General features: G+C 48.6%; 1 protein-coding gene across 2 annotated transcripts; it reads right to left on the bottom strand.

Annotated features, from left to right (window-relative positions):
- Positions 1–3,651: 3,651 nt before the first annotated feature.
- Positions 3,652–14,649, bottom strand: ANKS3 (ankyrin repeat and sterile alpha motif domain containing 3). 2 transcript variants are annotated; one of them, XM_010085651.1, is made up of 15 exons: positions 14,480–14,649; positions 13,929–14,127; positions 13,588–13,709; positions 12,790–12,871; positions 11,974–12,109; positions 11,501–11,659; positions 10,246–10,371; positions 9,284–9,399; positions 8,552–8,719; positions 7,859–7,983; positions 7,458–7,599; positions 6,621–6,793; positions 5,211–5,326; positions 4,224–4,307; positions 3,652–3,734 (listed from the first exon to the last, which is right to left on the bottom strand). In XM_010085651.1, the coding sequence occupies exons 1-15, from the start codon at positions 14,647–14,649 to the stop codon at positions 3,652–3,654; spliced, it is 2,001 nt and encodes a 666-aa protein (XP_010083953.1). The 2 variants fall into 2 exon arrangements, with proteins under 2 accessions (XP_010083953.1, XP_010083955.1); XM_010085653.1 differs by having other exon boundaries at positions 5,241–5,326.
- Positions 14,650–18,570: the final 3,921 nt, after the last annotated feature.

The following is an 18,570-nucleotide window of genomic DNA, read 5'->3' as shown; positions in this document are numbered from 1 at the left end:
GCCTCCCTGCGGAACCAGGGCTTCCAGGCCCTCTCTGAAGTGCTGCTGTGGGCAAGATGGAGCTGGGAAGAGACAAGTGAGAGCTCTCAGCCCCAAGGACCTCAAATCACAGCACAAAGGGGAGCTGGGGCCAGTTCTCTCCTGGCAGTTTCAGAACTGGAGGGAGAAAACCCCAGCTGCCCTGACAGAGCAGGACAGAGAGGGCACTCCCACCACTCCAAACCTCAACCAGCTCAATTTGTGCTGAGATAACAGCAAGAGCTTTAGTTTTGACCAGAAATAGATTTTTATGTTGTCCTGTTATTTTGTGATAGCTACCGAACGCTGTCCTCTCACTGGCCCATCTGCAGTGACACATCAGAGGCTAGCTGAAGGTTCCGAAGAGCAGAGTCACACTGACACCCCACAACAGCCTCAAAGCAGAGCTGGGTACAACATCAGTGCTTCATCCTGAGAGCAAAATCCCAGCACACAACCCGACAAGTCCAAAATCATTCCTAAAGGAGTGTAGAGACAACTTTTGTCATGCAGCTGGGACCTTTTGAGGGCTGAAGGGGCAGTGCCCAGCCAGAAAGGAAAGAGCTGAGCCCTCAGACTTCACTACCCGTGCATGCTCCTCCCTGCAGAAGTCCCTGAACTCCCACATCAGCTACCCAGCTAGTGCTGCAAGGTGTCACCTCCAGCAGGAGCCAGCCAGGGCTGGGAAGCCACAGAGAAGGCAGCCCCAGTCCCCCCAGCATGCAGCCACCTGGGAAAGGGAGCTGGAAAGCACTGTGTGTATTCCCCCATTGTCCTGAAATAAATCAGTGAGGTTATTCATGATTCTACAACCCCAGCTCCCTCCAGAGAAACCCACACAGCAGAAACAGGTTTTCAGGTTTTATTAGTTTATCTGAGTCAGCAAATACTACTTCAGTGGGACTGCTTGCCTCAGGGTAGCACCAGACTCCCTGCACAGCCCCCCTTTCAGCAATGAATGCTGTTTCAAGTCCTCAGTTTAAGGGATTAGCTCCTCAGGGAAACACTATTCTACAAAATCCCTTCCCTGGTGTCCCCCTTGGGCTGCTCTAGGCTACTTTAAGCCTTTACCTCAGGGCTCCTGCAGCACCTTTTCTGGGGGGGTTCTCCTTTTCCTGCATAAACACACTGCTGCAGCTCCCACCGACCCCTTTTCCCAGGCCCCCAAGCAAAACAACCTATTGCATGTACCACCTCATCCCCCCAAAAACCCCTTCCTTCCACCCTAGGACCAGCAAAGCCAGCCCCAAGTCCGCACGGTCTCTCCTTCCAGCCCCCCACTTTCCTGAACAGCCAACCCAGCTCCGAAGGCACGGCTGAGCCAGGGCTTCCCTCACTCTCCACATGCTCCCACCCCTTTTCACTTGGGTTTTGGAGGGTTTTTTGGGGTGGAAGTGTTTGCTTCCATGAAAACTTTTACCCTTTCCCCACAGACATCTCACCTTAAATCCAAGTCTGGGCGTCCAAGGGACAGAGCAATGACAACCCTGTCCCAGCGCAGCCAGAGACGGCGCGCCAAGGCGAGGGAGAACAGTGCAAACCGCCCTGGCACTCCCCGGCATGCTTCCAGCAACAGGGAAGGAAGGACACAGCCCAGAACACTCTTCCCAGCACAGCCTCAACCCTCTGAGCAGCTTTCAGGGATGCTGCCTCAGAAGAACTGGCTCCACCTCACCAAAACTAATTCTTCAGGGTGAAAAATGTCCCACAGGCTTGTCCTGCTGCACAGCCAGCACCTGGTGCCCACGTGCATACACCCACAGCAGTTGCTGAAGATGAAAAAATAGCATGCCACTTGAAGTTTAAGAGTTAAACAGGAGTAGAAAGCAGCACCCACAGCTTAGCATGCTGCCAAGCAGGTACAAGCTTGGGCAGGTTCACATCAGAGTGGACCATACCTGCCCCAGCGTCCCTGCGCTGTCCCCTGGAAGCACAGATACGCTGGTTCAGTGGGACAGGCACATAAGATGTCACCATCAAATGCAGACCAGCTTTCAAGCCTGCTTAAATGGTCCCAGGCAGCTGATGAGCTCAAAGGATGGAACCGGAATGGATTTTTGTGTTTTGGCATCTGTGATCAAGGTCCAAAAAATTAAAGTCAGAAGGAACACAGTCTCTTACCCTTCCCAGCAAAGAGAACATTTTCCAGACTCAAGGCCATCACTCAGAGACTTCAGTTTTTTTGTTGGGTCTTTTTTTCTCCCCACAGGATTCAGCAATACACAGGAACAGAGAGTCACTGGAAACCATTTTACATCAATGTAACTGTCACCAGAGCCCCTGTGGCTGCCCCCCCAGCTCCCAGAGACGGAGCAGTCTCTCTGGGAAGCAGCATCTTCCTGCACCATTTGTCTGCCCTTTGGAAACTCCCCCACCAACACAGGCATGCCTTGGCAGAACCATTTCCAAACACTAAAGCCTGGAAACCAAAGGCAGGCAGTGGCTGAGGACCAAAGCTTTGCGCTGCAGCTACATCTGGGATGTGATTTCTCCTGCCCATCCCCAGGGGGACAGCTCTGTCCCTCAGCTCTCATCCGGCCTGCCAGAGACGCAGGAGATCGACCAGTCCCGAGCTCTTCCTTCTCTCTCATGTCCTTCCAGGGGAACATCTGCCTTGCAACCACCACCACTGTTGGGATCTTGGCACTGCCACACCAGATAGTCTCTGCCATAAAGCATTTACCACAAAGACAAGTTCTTTGGGGCTGAGTAACATGATCAGAAACCACCCCTGAGGAGGGCGAGAACCTGAGCTAAGCAGGGTGGGCTGGTGGGAGGGAGAGGTTCTGAAGCACAGATTTTGGAGGGCAGTGGGGCAGACATTCCTGACAGAGATTAAGGCTACATGAGGCAGCTCAGTGAGCCAAACTCTGCTCACTGTACTCATCCACAACAAACCTGCCTTCCTTACTGCCTCAGATACATTGTCTGGGTCAGCTCCTGAGCAATCCATGTGGCACAGAGGGGGCCAGGGCAAGTGTCAGAGGCCCTGGGGAGAAGAGGATGTGGAAAAGGATGATTGATGGCTGTGGGTAACTGTCAGCTTTCTAACACCACACAGCCCTGGATGACAAGGGCTTCAGGAAGCTTAAGGCAGATAAACCTTTTGGGCTCGGTGCTTCTCCTCATATCTTTTGGTATGAACAGCAATGATCCTGGGAACCCCGACAACAGTCAGGCCCAAATTGCTGCTGGGTTGTCTTCTGCTGTCCCTTGTTCTCCCAGGCATGTTCTCTGATGGCTGAGACCTTCTTCCACGCATCCACCAGCTGCTGCAGCACTCTCAGCAGAGCTGCAGTGCTGCCAGCACGGCCCTCGCGCTCATTCTCCCAGGCACACTCAGCTTCCGGGTGGAACAGTCACCCGACGTCAGTATTCCTGCAGCCACCAGGGGAATAAAAAAAAAAAGGGACAGTCACCCTTTCAGTGGGGCAGAGGGACAAGGGGACTAAGAATTTTCCAACTGGAAAACCAACCAGAGGGCACATAAGGACTAGTTAGAGTAGAGCCTCAGTGTGCAGGCTATGAGCGAGCACTGGGCACAAGCAGCAGACTGCTGCAAGGAACGATGTCCCCCCTGAATGCCCCAGCCCTCTGTGGCTGTCATTAGTTCCCACTCACCCTCCTGCTTTGCTACGGCTCTAGCCAGCTCTGCCCACTCTGCCCTGGGGCTTGGAGCCTTTGGAGGTTTTGAGTCACAGTCTGCAAAGCTTTTCCTGGGGACAAACCAAAAGGAAAAATCAGTGTTAGCAATAGGCCAGCAAGCAGCAAAGACCAGGCTGCAGTCTGCATTCAGCCACTGTGTTCCTGCCTCCATGCTGCCTTCTCCCCTGAACACAGGAATGTCTCTGCTCTCTGACCACCTGCTGCTGGGATAAGTTCCTGTCATCAGGAGAGCAGGACACAGGCTTTGGGAACGACTTCACAAGCAGCTCTGACCACCGAGCAGGAAATGCAGAGGGGGACATGTACGCCCTTCTCTCAGCCTGGCCTTGCCAGCAGAGGATGAGGCAGAGCCCAAGCTCTGCAGTGAGATTAAGTGCAAGAAAATGCCAGCACCAACTTCAAAGCCCAGAGACTTCCCTGAATGAAGGGAGTATTGTTAGGTCCCTCCAACCTTCCACTGCCAAATCATCAAAAGCCTGCCCAGCCACACCTCCCCGCCAGCACAGACACTTCATGTGGCCAGTCCTCCCCCACCTTACCCATTTCTCCCACACACTCCTCCAGGACAGCTGACAGCTCAGGTAAGCTCAGAGACTTCAAGGAAGGAGGCCATCCTTCCAGCACTGCAAGAAATCAGAACCACACTTTTAATCAATCTGCACAATCTCTGTGACAGAACAGAGACAAGGGTTTGGTGTTCCTGTGAAGCATCCATACCCAAAGAAGCTCCAGTTGGGGGTTCCGAGTCAGAGGGGAAGAGGGTTGGGACTGCCTGTGACAAACTGAGGGGTTCTTCTGGAAATTCTACCACTTAGGGGTTTGTTTTTTGTTTTTTTCCTTAATACTGGCTGGGTCACATATTAAGAGAATCTCAAAGAGACTAAGTGTAGTAGGCAGAAATCAACATGATCTCTACTTTAAAATTCTCACTTTTAAAACACAAGGCAGCAAAGATCACATCTCTGGATGCATGTCACAGGCAGCAGGATCATTTGCTAACTCCTTGTGATAAGGAGCTGGTGGGCCGAGCCTGCCCAGCCATGTACTGCAGTTTGCCCCAGGGACCGAACAGCACAATCCCCCAGACTGGGTTAGCGAACCAGCCACAGCTTCGGATTCAGACCCTGCCCTGGTGCGGTAACAGACCCGAGGTGCCCACATGCTGCAGGGTAGGGTGGGGAAGCCACAAGCCCATGAAGCAGGACTGCCATTGGGTGCCTGTGCTACAGCTTTGCATTATTAGCCACAAACACCTGCCAGACCCCAAAACTTCCCACTCGCTAAGAATCAAAAGTTGCTGAGAAACTCTGCTGCAGTTAAAGTCCAAACACCCTGAGTGCCTTAAATACTTTCCCTGAGCAAGAATTTTTACATTAATTTTGAGGGTTTGGCTGTTCATCTGTTTCCAAATAACATCTAACTTCATCCTTTCAGCAATTAAGCATAAGTCTGTGGCTTGCTCTGAGGTGTCCTGCTGTTCACCCCCCCTCGCACCTATTTGTGCAGTTTGATGAGCTCTTCCTCACCTGGACGCTCACCAGGCCGCCTGCTCTCACCAGTCCCCAGCTGCACCTTTGTGTCCACCGCTCTGCTGACTGCCTGCTCTTGGGTTAGCCGGGAGGACAGCTCTGCTTGACAGGATCTGCCAAACAAGATAAAGCTCATCAGAGGTGCACAGGGACACTTCTTGGAACAACATGCCACTCTGTGCACTCCTACATCCTGCAAGTACCTGCTTGGGGTGCCGAGGGACCGCATCTAACGCCCTGGGTTACAAACTGCTCCTTGTTCCTTCCCAGGAAGAGGAAGACGTGCCCCAGACAAAGCTTGGGGCGCTCTCCACTGTGCCCCATCTCCACAGCAATCTCTGCCCCTGTCCACAGAGGAGCTGGGGGGGGAGAAGAGAAGGAGGGGGCAGGGTGAGCAGGACAAAGCCCAAGCCAGGGGCTGTGCCTGGTTTATATGAGAATCAAACCTGATCCAAGGTTTCTAGTGGGCAAATTAAGCTACCTCAGGACAGGCAGCAGGTTAAAGAGAGGCACACAAACTTCTCTGGCTAACATCATCACACCATCAGTTCAGCGTATCCTAAGAGCATGGCAGGGCCCTTCTACCAGACAGCCTCAGCTCCTCAGACAGGGGGAAAGACAAGTGCTCTCCCCTCACAGCTGGACCATTGCTCTGCTGGCCTTCTGGAATCCAATCCCACTTCAGCCTGGCTGGGTAGCGGGCAGGCCCCATGCCCTGTTGGGTCAGGAACTACAGCAGTAGGATTAATGCCACCTTCAAGGACATCTGTTCTATCAGTGGACAGAACAGGGCCCATGACAGGAGTCCAACTGGGGCAGGGAGAAAAGCACCACAAAGGGAATGAAAAGATATGTTGGGAGGTGGGGCAGGGAGAAAAGCACCACAAAGGGAACAAAAGATATGTTAGGAGGTGGGGGAAAAACAAAACTCAAAGGCAGCGGTGTGAATGAACGGGCAGGTTTTTCTGTCAGGTGTCAGAGCTGCAACAAAAGTATAGTTTGCTAGTGTGGACAAGACTTTGCAAGTCCTTTGATACAGTTTGGAAGTTAGAAGCTCTTTCCTGTGTTCACTCCATCACAAAATTATGCCCTGGTCACTGGGTCTCAGGTAAACACCAAAGGAGCCGAGTGCCTTCACCTTCCCATTGAAACAGGAGCACTCAGCATCTCTGCAAAGTCAGGCCATTGATAGCTCATACATCTGATTAAGGCTTCACGTCTGCTCATGTGGCTGTGGCTTTCCACTACAGAAACTCAGGCAGGATCCAGAATGGTTCAGATGCCTGGTGAGCTCTCCTGCCTCACCCTAAGCATCACCTGTGAGACTGCCAGCATGACCTCTGCTCTCCGTACAGCCCAAATCCCATTTCCCAGTAGCCTCAGTGCCATTTCCTGCCAACGACTTACTTGATCTGATCCAGTAGGACTCCAGCATCCTTGGTGATGGCCTGCGCCTCTCTGAGCTGGCATTGGATAGCATTCCAGGTCTCATCCCGCTCCATCAAACAGCTCTCGGCCACTGCACGCAGCTTCTGCTCCTGGCACACTTGGCCCTTCATCATCTCCACCTCTTCACACCTCTACAGCAGGGCAGAAGGGACGATCAGGCTGGGAGTACTGGTGGGTAAACCCATCGCAGTCGCTGCGTGCCCACTCCGACATGTCCCTGGAGTCCCTGATATTTTCGTGGCTTAGGCAGTCAGAGGGTTTCTGCAACAGTATGCCCAACCCAGTGGGAAAGGAAGGTGTACAAGGGTTGGACACTGAATACAGTTTCTCTCCACACCAAGAACAGCCTCATAGTTACAATTCCCCCTTCCTCTCAATCTACAAAGATACTCAGTAGGCCCAGTTTCCCAAATCCACAGGAGTGTGTTCACTAATAGCTACACAACTTCACCATAAAAGTGACACTACTGAAAAAAAGGAGGTATTTAATTCTTCCCACTCACCCTTTCAGTTCTCAGGTGGATGGGAAACAGAGACATAAAGGCTTTACAAGCATGGAGCACAGATGAGGAGTGGATAAGCTGCACTTACAGTGTTACCCAACCTACTTGATCACAGATGAGGAGTGGATAAGCTGCACTTATGGTGTTACCCAACCTACTTGACACCGAGTGTGTCCACTGAAAGTTATGTTTTCTCCTTTACCCCAGGCCATTAGAGGCACAACAAAAATATGCTACCGATCACTTACTGCAGTGTGATAAGTCATCGAGCAGCTCATGGCAGACTTCTTACCTTGTGCAGCTGAATGGCCAATTCCTGCATCTCGGCCTCCAGCCGATCCGCATAGGCCAGCTCCAGGGCATCACTGGGTGGCCGAGCATTGCTGTGCCATCGGGCAATGGCAGAAGTCATCTTCCTCTTGGGTCCAAACAGACTGGTGGGAGAACGGCAAACTGTCAGGGACTAAACACTGTCCCCAGGCCCAAGGAGATGCCTTGAGGACCTCTGCAGTCTCCTGGTTCCTCCAAGGCACCTCCAAAAAACAGGAGGCTGTTGCAGCCAAGAACTAGGGGATATCAAAATTGTGTGGGAGATGGCCAGGACAGAAAAGCACTCACTAGCAAAACTTTGCTGACCAGGTTGTGTGCATGGTTTGTAAGGGGAAAGATGAGAACTATATTACAGACACTCACGTGATGCCTATTTCCTTCAGATCACTCTCTGTCAGGGTCAGGAAGATCCGTAGGTCAACATCTTGCTCTTCAAACACTTGCAGATACTTCAGGCACCCAATCTGCTCAAGGAATGTTGCCAGGTCCTGCAGCCCATCCAAAACAAACTTATTTATACCCTCACAAACAAAAGCACTGCCATGCCTCTTCATCATAAACATCTGCTTCCTCACATTGCTGTTACATCCTCCTGGGTTCTAGCAGCAATCATGACTTGCTCTGGTTAACTGCCCTTCTCTGTAGTCACACGACACAACAGGACTGGCCTGTCTGCTGCACCATTGCCTCTTGTAACAAGTGTAGAGAAAAGAGACACACCAACATCCACCCTATTCCCCACCACAGACATGTTTCATAGAACAGCCGCAGGCCTGGGGGTCTAGAATACCCTTCCAAGCATAGCCACAGGCCTGGGGGTCTAGAATACCCTTCCAAGCACAGCAACACCTAAGCAGACAGTTCTTTGTGCTAGAAATTGCTATTTCACAAGTATTTAAGTTTGGACAGAGGTTTGGAACCAAAAGGTGTTTTGGTGACAACTCCCCTTTTATCTGAGAAGGCCAAGAAGCTTAGGCAGCCTTGGAAAAGCCTCCCAAGGTTGATACAGTGACATAGTCTACATTACTTCAGAGACTACTTTCTGTGCTTAGTTACCTGGGGCCCTGTATAGGCAGGGGGCTCGGGAAGGATTAGGTGCTGACCAGAGCCCCCAGCTTTCCCTGGACAGTGGGTCCACTGGCTATCACTGCTGCTGTAGCGATTCTTGATCTTAAAGCTCTTGGCTTGCTTCCGACTAGGGGGACTGTTTGCACGGTCAGAATCCTGAAAAAGAAAAAACCCACAAAATGTGAAGGTCAAGGATGATCATTCAAAGGTGCCAGGATCACTACAGCTAACAAGCACAGACCTCAAGTCCCAAGCTCTAAATCCAGGTAAAACCACTGAGTAACCTCCAACCTCTTCCTCCTCCTTCTGTACTTCAAAAATGCCCATACAGCATGCCTGTGCTTCTCTAAATCTTACTACACTGCCTGCTCTCTCACCAAGCTCAAGGACAGACCCAGCTCTAGCAAGCCACATCCTTTCTTGACCACCACCTGGACATCTGCAAAGACTTAGAAGCTGGAGAGAACTTAAAAATTAGTGACCAGCCATCAACAACCTGTTCTAGAGCGAACATGTTCTGAGAGTTGGCTACTAATCAGAGATCAAACAAGCCAATCCATAATTTTCAAATATGGAAACTGGTTTTCTTGTCCCTGTAATACCACCCTTCCTCACCCAACCTGGTACTCCAGCCCCCTGTGGAGGCAGAGTCATAGCAGGCTGCGGAAGCATGACACCACTGGCCAAGCTGAAGGCAGAGAAAGGAAAATGGAAAACCACCTCATTGCTTTCCAAGGAGCCTTCACTGCTGACCCCCAGGGCTTTGGTCAGGCATTCACTGCTGCTGCTGCTGCTCCTGACAGTTCCCAAGTTGTTGGTGTAGAAAGCATTATCCTCTGGAAAGGAATATGAAAAAAAAGTTTGAGGTTCAACTTCTTTACAGTCAGTGCTGTTTCAGCTACACAATTACCAGCAAAACCTGCTGGAGGTGTAAAGGAAGAAGAAACATGGAGCAAGGTTTCATATGCAGCACTCATGACACAAGACAATTCTGAGACAAATATCACATGTCTGATCGCAGGCACTAATCTTTCTCCCAGTTGGTTTAGCACCACAGAAAGCAGGAAGGCTGAGTGTCTGTGTTTCTGTGAATTTCTGGGGTGGAAAAGTGGGTTATTACTACCAAGCCTGCACTCCCATTAGTAAAGTTTAGGAAAGGCCTTTCCTTGAGCCTAGAGCCAATGCAGAGCCACATTATCCTTTATTAATTTAGGAACTGCTCATAGATCCTTCCTTTGTGCTGCTTCACAGAACGGTGAGGTTGGAGGGGACTTCGAGAGGTCATCTTGTCCAGACCCCTGCTCAAGCAGGGTCACCTACAGGAGGTTACCCAGGACCGCCTCCAAGGATGGAGACCCCAGAGTCTGACATTCTGCCCCCATATGCAGTCACCTTCACAGTAAAAAAAGTTCAGAGGTAACCTCCTGTCTTTCAGTTTGTACCCGGTGCCTCTTGCTCTCTCTTCTTTACACCCTCCCTTCAGACTATTTGTACAAATTGACAAAATCCCCACTGAGCTTTCTCTTCCATAGGCTAAACCATCCCAGCTTTCTCAGCCTTTCCTCCTGAGAGACACTCCAATTCTCAGCATCTTAGTGGGAAAGGAACATGCAAGCCAAGGGGTGGGTCTCACATCCAGGAGTGCACTGCAAGCCAGACTGTTTTGTGAGACAGTGACTTACCTCTGCTGCTGCTGCTCTCCACATCCTGCTCATTAATTGGAGAGGTAACGTCCCGGTTCCGGATATCACCTGCTTCACAGCTGCCATCATCATTGAAGGTAACATAGCCCTGAGGAGGGACCTGCTCTGTGTGCAAGAAGGGAAAACCAATAAAGATGAGGGTGCAAGTTACCAGGGAGGCTCCAGCAGGAAAAGCAACCACTCAGGGATTTGAAAATAAGAGACTGTCTTCTCAACTACCAGGTTCCATCCTAAAAAGCACACAGAAAAACCTCAGAAACACACATGCCTGCAGCCTCCCTCACGCAAACACACTTCAGCTGTACTTAATCTAGATAGTTGTACTGAAAAAAGCCAGAGGAAATAGCCTCATAGCAGAGACGCAACTTAAATAGCAGCTTTCAGCATGTCCTCTCCCCTTCATACCAAATTATCAAAGGAGAAAAACATCTGCCTAAGAAAGCAAGGTCCCAGCTATGTCCCCTCCCCAGCCAAGCGCCGCTGTAAAGCCAGCCCCTCTGCATTGGTGTTCAAGCACTAGTAACATCCCACTATTGTTTCAGAAGCTGACAGTATCATCTCAGTACAGCCACTGCCTGGGGCAGTATCTGTATTAAGAGAATGAACCAAACTTTGAACATGCTTTAAAGTCCATTTCTTGGCTATTCTGGACAGCCAGGTAATCAGCCTGACAAATTCCTGTGGCTATGACACGTGCACAAGAAAACAAAACTCATACCACTGCAACCAGGGGTTGATGTCTGAACTGGGATGATCTTTCTCAACCTACTGCAAGGGTTTTATCATCTCATTTTTAGTAGTATTTCAAGCAACAGGGAAGACAAAACTGACAGGTCTAGGAGCAGCAAGCTCACTTTCACAATCTGATTTCTCAGCCTGTGTGACCACTTCCTCTGTCATCAGCTTGAGGAGGGTTCTCAAACTTTTGAGCCCACCTCAAAAAAGGAAGCTGGACTGTTCTCGAGTCAGGGGCACAGTAATTGAGGCAAGAGCAGTGTTTGTTCCACAGAAATGTGCCACTCATCAATATCCAGCCCTGACAAGAGCGTTCAAGGGGTTTTCTTTTTAAACCAGAAATTGGATAGCTTTGTACAATGCTGTTCACTATCTTTGATTCTGTACAAGCCACAGATGAATCCCAAATCAAAAGAAAAAAAAATGCTGGCACAGAAATAGCTGCAAAGCATTTGAGAGGCCTCAAAGGACTCTGAATTAGGCTTCTGACTATTCTCACCATAGCGAGACTGCTTCTTTCCCCCAATTCCAACCGCTGTTATCTTAGCCAAAGCCTGGGGCCCATCATGGATGCTGGGACCCTTGGTCCTACGAACAGGCCTCTGTCTCTGGGGAGCAGAACATGATTCATCTGAGGAACTCAGCTCTTCATATTTTCCTGTAGTTCAAACAAAGACTGTTAGCAGCACAGTAATTCATTTACCTACTTTATTTGCTACTGTTCCTATAAATGCAGTGGAAAATAAAACAGAAATGTTAAAAGGCAAGGTGAAACAGTTTAACTAGGTCAGAAAAGGGCCAGCAGACACAAAAAAGTTGTATCCATGCCTCTTCCATCCTCAGAAGTACTGATATTTCCAGGACAGACCAGCTCGTACTACCCCATAAACATAGCAACATACTTTCAAAATACAAAGCATCACCCTTCAGGTTCCATCTTAAAATGATCAAGCTGAACCATATCTCTGTTACCTGGACCCCTGCAGAAGACCTTGGGCACAGGGGCTGCATGCAGATCTATCAGCCCTACAATCTTCGTATGTCCATACTTCATGGCCAGTGTCCGCGCTGTGGCTCCAGTGTTATCTCTCACATCTGCCTTCACTCCCTATAGAAAAAACATGTTTAAAATGTACATAGAGGGCACTATATACAAAAATCCTGGGGAACAAAAGAATTGTCCTAGTTCCTCCAAGCCCTTCAGAAATACAGGCTCACCTTTGATAGACAGTTCAAGCTCCACTAATACCTTGTTGCCTTTCTACTTATCAACAATCCTGCCAACCCCTGAATGCCAAGCAGTCCAAGTATATGGCTCTTGTGCACCACAGGAAATAGTTTATCTGAAGAATGTTTTTGCATTGCTGCCTCCTTCTGGAAGTAAGCTGGACCAGTTAAATGGGATGTTAAAAATAAGTTGTTTAATGTCAAGAGACATGCACGCTCAAACTTTTGGAGGTAGAAGACACCCACTAGCCCAAGCATGCGAGTCTGTAAAAAATATGCAGATTATTGCATTATCTGTTTCATAATTCAGTCATTGTTCAGCTAAATCTGGACAGCTAGACCTCCCTCCTATTTGCACAAGGCCAGTGTACTATCAGAGTGCTAGCCTTCAGAAAGCAGACACTTTGAGAACAGTCTTGGAAGTCTGGAACTTCAGAAGTGACTGTCATCAAGGCTCAAACAAAGCACTGAAAGAAGTCTGGTGTCATACTTGTGGTTCTTCCTCTCTAAGGGCTGCAACCACAGATCTTCAGCTTTACATAGAACTGACTGGACACTTACATGGTTGAGAAGGTACTGAACAATTATCTCATGGCCAGAAGCAGCGGCTTCCATCAGAGGCGTATATCCATACACAGGCTCCCTAGAGTGAGAACAAACACACAAGGACTAGAATAATCAAAGCTGAAACACACTGCAGTCTTTGCCGTACCCTAAGAGGGTGTCTCTAGCCTCTACCCTCAGCTGACCACAGACTGCTGTTCCACTGCACTCTTTTCTAACTCAGTGGAACTCCACAGGGAGATTCAGTCAAGTGTTAGTCTACTGGCTGCACAGCAACAGATTACTCTTCCACTTGCAATCTGCCTTTCAGCAGCAAAATCAGTTTTACAGAAGCTAATAAAGAAAAAACCTGTTGTTGACCTCATGCAATTCGATACACAAAAACGTACAGGCAGTTCCCGAGGCACAGGAATGCACTGCACACTTCAGAAAACCCACAAACTGAACTCCAAGTACACAGAATATTCAGAAAGACTTGCAAAGTGCACTTCAATTAAGAAGGCCTTGCACCTGTTTGCTTTCATAGTTTAGCCCATAATTAAACAAGGAGTAAATCTAATTTCTCTTGATCTTAGTTAAGCAAACAGTGGCAACATGGGCAGACTTCACTGTGCAGTTTGCAGGTCAGCTGTCCTTGTACTAGCTAACAGTGTGCCACAATTCCTAAGGTACAGGAGGAAAGACAAAAGCAGATATCTTCTCCCTGCCTGTGTTCCAGGGCATTCATATGCCAATGTCTGCTTTCATATTTGAAATTATATTATCTGAGAAATGAAACGACAGGTTTCTCCTTACTTGCAGTCGGCATTTGCCCCATTGTCCAGTAAGAACTTGACCATCTGCTGGTGGCCGGCGCTGGTGCAGTGAAATAAGGCCGTCCAGCCGTGAATGTCCTTCATCTCCAGCTCTGCGCCTTGCTTCAAGAGAAGAGAGAATGTTCTTTACTGCATTCCCTCTGCTGTGGCTCTTAGCCACTGCCCCTCTGTGCTGCGACACCAAGAGAGTTTAAATCCTCATCAAGAAGCTGAACTCACACCAGAACACAAATTGCACACTTTGGTTGCAACTGAGAGAATCCTACCCTGTGCATTTAAACCGTGTGCTGTGGCTTTACCTGTTTATTATGGGATACACACCTGTAGTAGAAAGTAAGCAACACTTTCATTTCCACAGCTGGAGGCCAGCATGAGCGGCGTCTGCCCTTCTGGTGTGGGGATGTTCACATTCACTCCCGCTTCCAGCAGCAGGTGCACAATGGTGTCATGGCCAATGTAGGAGGCATACATCAGTGGAGTCCAGCCACCACAATTCCTCTTATTTAAATCCAGATCTCCACTAAATAACAGAGAAAAGAATTCAGCTGAGCTACTGTCCTGAAGCTATAGATCACAGTAGGCTCCTGCAGCCTGTCGCTACCATCACTGTATTGAAAGAAGGCTGAAAAAAATTCTAGCACTGAATCCTGCATGGGAATTCCTACCTGCTCTAGCACAACTTCCACCAAATCACTAAGGAGGTAATTTTTATCAGCAGACTTGCTCCTTGAAACTTGGTGCCTAAGAACCCTTTGGGAGTTCCAGCAATGTGCCCCCATTGCAACGTTAGACTGACCTGTACAGCAGCCTGTGAAAAACCAGAACTGGCAGCAAGCAACCAAAAACCTGCACCCTCCCCAGCCCCTCCTTACCGCTGAATACACTCCTGCACCACTTCATACTGGCCGACGGAGGAGGCTGTATGCAAGTCCAGGGGAACGTCCAGCTCTTCCCGACAGATCATCTGACCAACCCCATGCCACATGGAAAGACTGCGGCTCAGCAGTTCCGACTCACTGGCTTCGTCACTCAGCTCTGACATCCCGCCCTGAGGAATCAAAGCAAAGCAGAACTTTTAGCCAGTAGATCTCCATTTTCTATAGAACATGCTCCAAGGTGCCATGGGCTTGGAAGGCCAGATCATCTCAGAGCTACAGTGTTCCAAATTCCTACCTCTCCTTTGATCCCCTCCTTAGCTGGAGCAATAAGCCTTGCTGAGGAGCTTTGCTGGCAGTTCTTTTTTGCTGCAGTAGACTCTGGGATTCCAATACACTGGAAAAATAAAAGTCAATACTGATAAAAACCCCCCATCTTTCAAATCTTGTTTTAAGACTTCAGAGACACTGGCTTTATTTCCTCCCCTTCTAATAAAACCATGCCTGAGGCAGCTTTGGATACCCTCCCCAACAGAAGACTAAACACTTATTTAAGTGCTGATGGCATGCTTAGTGGCATACAAAAGGATGTCATTCTTGGTCTGCATGTTTAATAACTCAGAGAGAATTAAGAATTCACTTGTCAGACATTCCTGGTCTTTCTCCATCTGTCTTATGTTAGAGGCTGGCCCTGCTTAAATTAATACAAGGTCATTAATAATGACAACTGTCCCCTGCTCTCAAAAGTAGTTAATATCACCTGAATAAGGTTCACACTTCATTATGTCATCAGGTTGCAAGTAGATGTGTTCCAGCACATCAGAAGCAGCTCAGTCCCATCTCTGCAAATCTTCGAAATTGCTGAAACACCTCGAGCAGCGGTGCACCTGCCCATTCATTATCTGAGCATGTCCACCCTCCTGCACAGCAACTTAATTACAAACCTAGAACAGTTTCATGACTGTCTGAAAGGTTTATTTCCCATCCCTAGCCTTAGGGAGCAATTGCACATTAATCATTTTAGCCACTCATAGGAGAGTGTTGTTTGGCACTTCATTAAAAAGCTGTTTAACACAGCTGCATCTATCATCCGAGGTCTTCAGCTGCAGTTTCAGGCTACATCCGAGTCAATCCGATGGGAAGCACTTTCCCCTCCCTGCAGCCTCATCACCCTCCATGCAGCACTTCTGGGGCTTGCCTGGTCCCACTACATATTGTGTTGGGCAGCTAAGGCAACAGAAAGGATTCTTTCTTTCTCCTGATAATTTCTTGACAGTTTAATTCCTCAGACTGATTAATTCTAGGGTCACAAAAATGCCAAATTTTGCATTGGTGAAGAATAAAAGAGAGCAGCAACATGCTTTTCAGCAGCAGTTGCTCTTTAGATTGCCTCAGCTGTAACATTTCAAAACTGTACTTACATTTTCTAAAGAATTGGGAGCCTTTGTTTCACAAGCACCAGCCCCTTTTCTTGTATCATAAGCAAAACACCTTTAATTCCTCCCTCTTCGGATCCTTTCTCCCACACCTTGCTTTTTTCCCCCCCCAACTCCTTCAGTTTGTTAAGACTACAAAAGCACCATCCACTCTACCTAATCAGCGTGTGCTGGTAATAAATGATTATTTTCTCAAGATATCTGCAAAAAGCACCTATTTTACCTAATAGCAGCAATTTATATTACACTGGCAACCCAGAGGTCTCAGGCAAGAGCAGGCAGGGCAGAACACAAACAAAAGACCTGAACGCCTCACAATCAAAATACAAGGAGACATAAGTGGATTTAAGGGGATCGTAAGGGGGAAAAGTAGGAGTGTTTCTCACTACAACAGATTAAAGCTGCCCCTGGGAGGCAAAAAGGCATGTTTGCAGTTAAAGGAGGTAAAATCCAGAACAGTTTGTAGAAGCACATTCAGATGAAAGTGAAACTCACCATTCTCTCTGCATCCCTCCTTGCTAACTGGATACTTTAACTACAAAAACCACAGGTGTTTGGTCTTTGTCAGAATCAGCCACACAGCAGGTACTAGTTACCACCACAACTCTGGTGAGTTGTTTCACAGTCAGAGCAATATTGGCATGACACAAAGGTTATGCTCCACTCCAGGATCCTCAAGACTCTCAGCCTCATTCCTACCACCTCCACTGTGCTCTAACCGCATACATCTCTTTTTTTTTTTTTTTAAATTTAATCTGAGATTCCACCCCAGCCTAAACTGGAACATCATGTCAGCTGCACACACACCTTAGAAAATACAGAGGACAGTGGAACAGAATCCAGAGGAGAACAGTAAAAGTGATCTGAGCCCTAAGGACTGAAATGAAAAGACTGGGTGAAATGAAATCAGGGTTGTCTGCACTATAGAAGAGATGCCTGGAGGGGACATACAGTAACAGCCTTCAAATACATAAACAGTTGCTGCAGAGAGGACAGAAATAATCTATTACTTGTGGCCACGCTGAATATGACAGGACAGAACAGGCTTTAAGTTGTAGCATGGAAGATTTTGGTTAAAGACCACAAAAATCCTTGTAAAAGAAAAAACAAAAGTACTAGGACAGATTACCAGCTAAGAACAAGCTAGAAAACACCTCCTGAACATTTAAAGGCTGTTCTTGCTTTGGGACAGAGCAATTAAGTTGACATTTGTTAGAGCCCTTCCTCAGCCCCATGAGACCACTAGTATTAAATAGCCAAGCATTGATGTATCAAATGTAGTTATCAGGATCAGAGCTCTCCTGTGCAGGTAGCAGACACCACCCTGTCCCAGATTCAGAGATTTTACTGTCTGAGCAGATGAGAAAACTGGAAGGCAGGAAAAAAAAAAAAAGATATACTATGAACACTTAGATGTAAATTGCAGCATAAAGCACCTTCGTGTACCTTTTTGGAGGATAAGCCTAAGGAACAAATGACAGTAGATGAAAGAGTGGTAGAAGAACCACACTAAAATAAATGGGAGTCGACTTGAGAAGCAACTGGGGCAACCTGTCCCCAGCATAGAACAAGTCCAGCACTGCCTGTTAATCACCACTCATCAGGCACCATTCAGCTGCACTGGCTCTGCTACGGTCATTCTCTCCCATCCTCTTCCACAAGCACAGGTAACACCCATACAGGTCCTTCCGTCCTGAAGGACACAAGACACCCAAGACAGCACAACTGTCGAGGTTACTGGAGTTTCCAACTGAGCCATGAAGCTGATAAAGTGCTTTGCTCCTGCTCCTGACTTTGCCACCTCCACTAAATTCAGCAACAATCCATTGGAGAAAATCAGAAGCCTTATCACAACCTAGCGTCAGGACAAATAACCCATTACTAGCTTAGTCACAACAACAAGCGCTTCCAGAGACAGAACATCACATCTTCACACTACTGTTGCCTGCTGACTGACCACAGATGGCCACACACATTACAGTTGTAGGAGCCACATCAAGTTTCATAGGATAATGGTGTATGTAAGAAAGTACTCCCACAGCACAAGTGGCAGCTGAGGACCCACAACCCCTGCGCTCAATCCTACATGTGCCTGTTGAAAAGACACAGAGCTCTTCATCCATACTACAAGGCTGACACTCTCAGGCATGCTAAAGCAAGCACTGCACTCCCAAAAAGACAACAGATATCAACAGAAACAGATAAGAGGCATAAGAGCATTTCAACAGCTGCACCAGGGAGCAGGACAGGGGCTATGCCAGACCAGGTTTGTTTCTTGCCATCGCCTGCGTCTTCTCAGCTTCTCCCTCCTTGCTGTCACACCCAGTGAGGTCCCTAAGGTGGATGTGACAGGAAACAGCAGCTCTAGCGCCATGGAGAAGCTCAGGATTTCCCACCTCAGCCGGCCCAAACTCCCCGGGAAGCACCCGTTGTGTCACAGCTCAAAGGCAGCCGCACCCCACAGCCCCGGGCCACACACCGCTGTGCCTGAAGAGGAGCAAGCCCGGGTGTAGCTGTCACACCGGTAACTACGTGCCCGTTACCGGAATCCTCACAGCAAAAGGGTTTACAAGCCCGTTATCCCTACACCCCCTCAGGCCTCCGAGGGATTGGGTCTGGGCCCCGCGGCGGGGTAGGCCGGGGCCGGCAGAC

Source organism: Pterocles gutturalis, unplaced genomic scaffold, assembly GCF_000699245.1.
Source record: "Pterocles gutturalis isolate BGI_N339 unplaced genomic scaffold, ASM69924v1 scaffold17115, whole genome shotgun sequence".
NCBI classification, from domain to species: Eukaryota; Metazoa; Chordata; class Aves; order Pterocliformes; family Pteroclidae; genus Pterocles; species Pterocles gutturalis.
The sequence above is the reverse complement of the archived record's forward strand: the minus strand, read 5'-3'. Positions and strand labels throughout refer to the sequence as shown.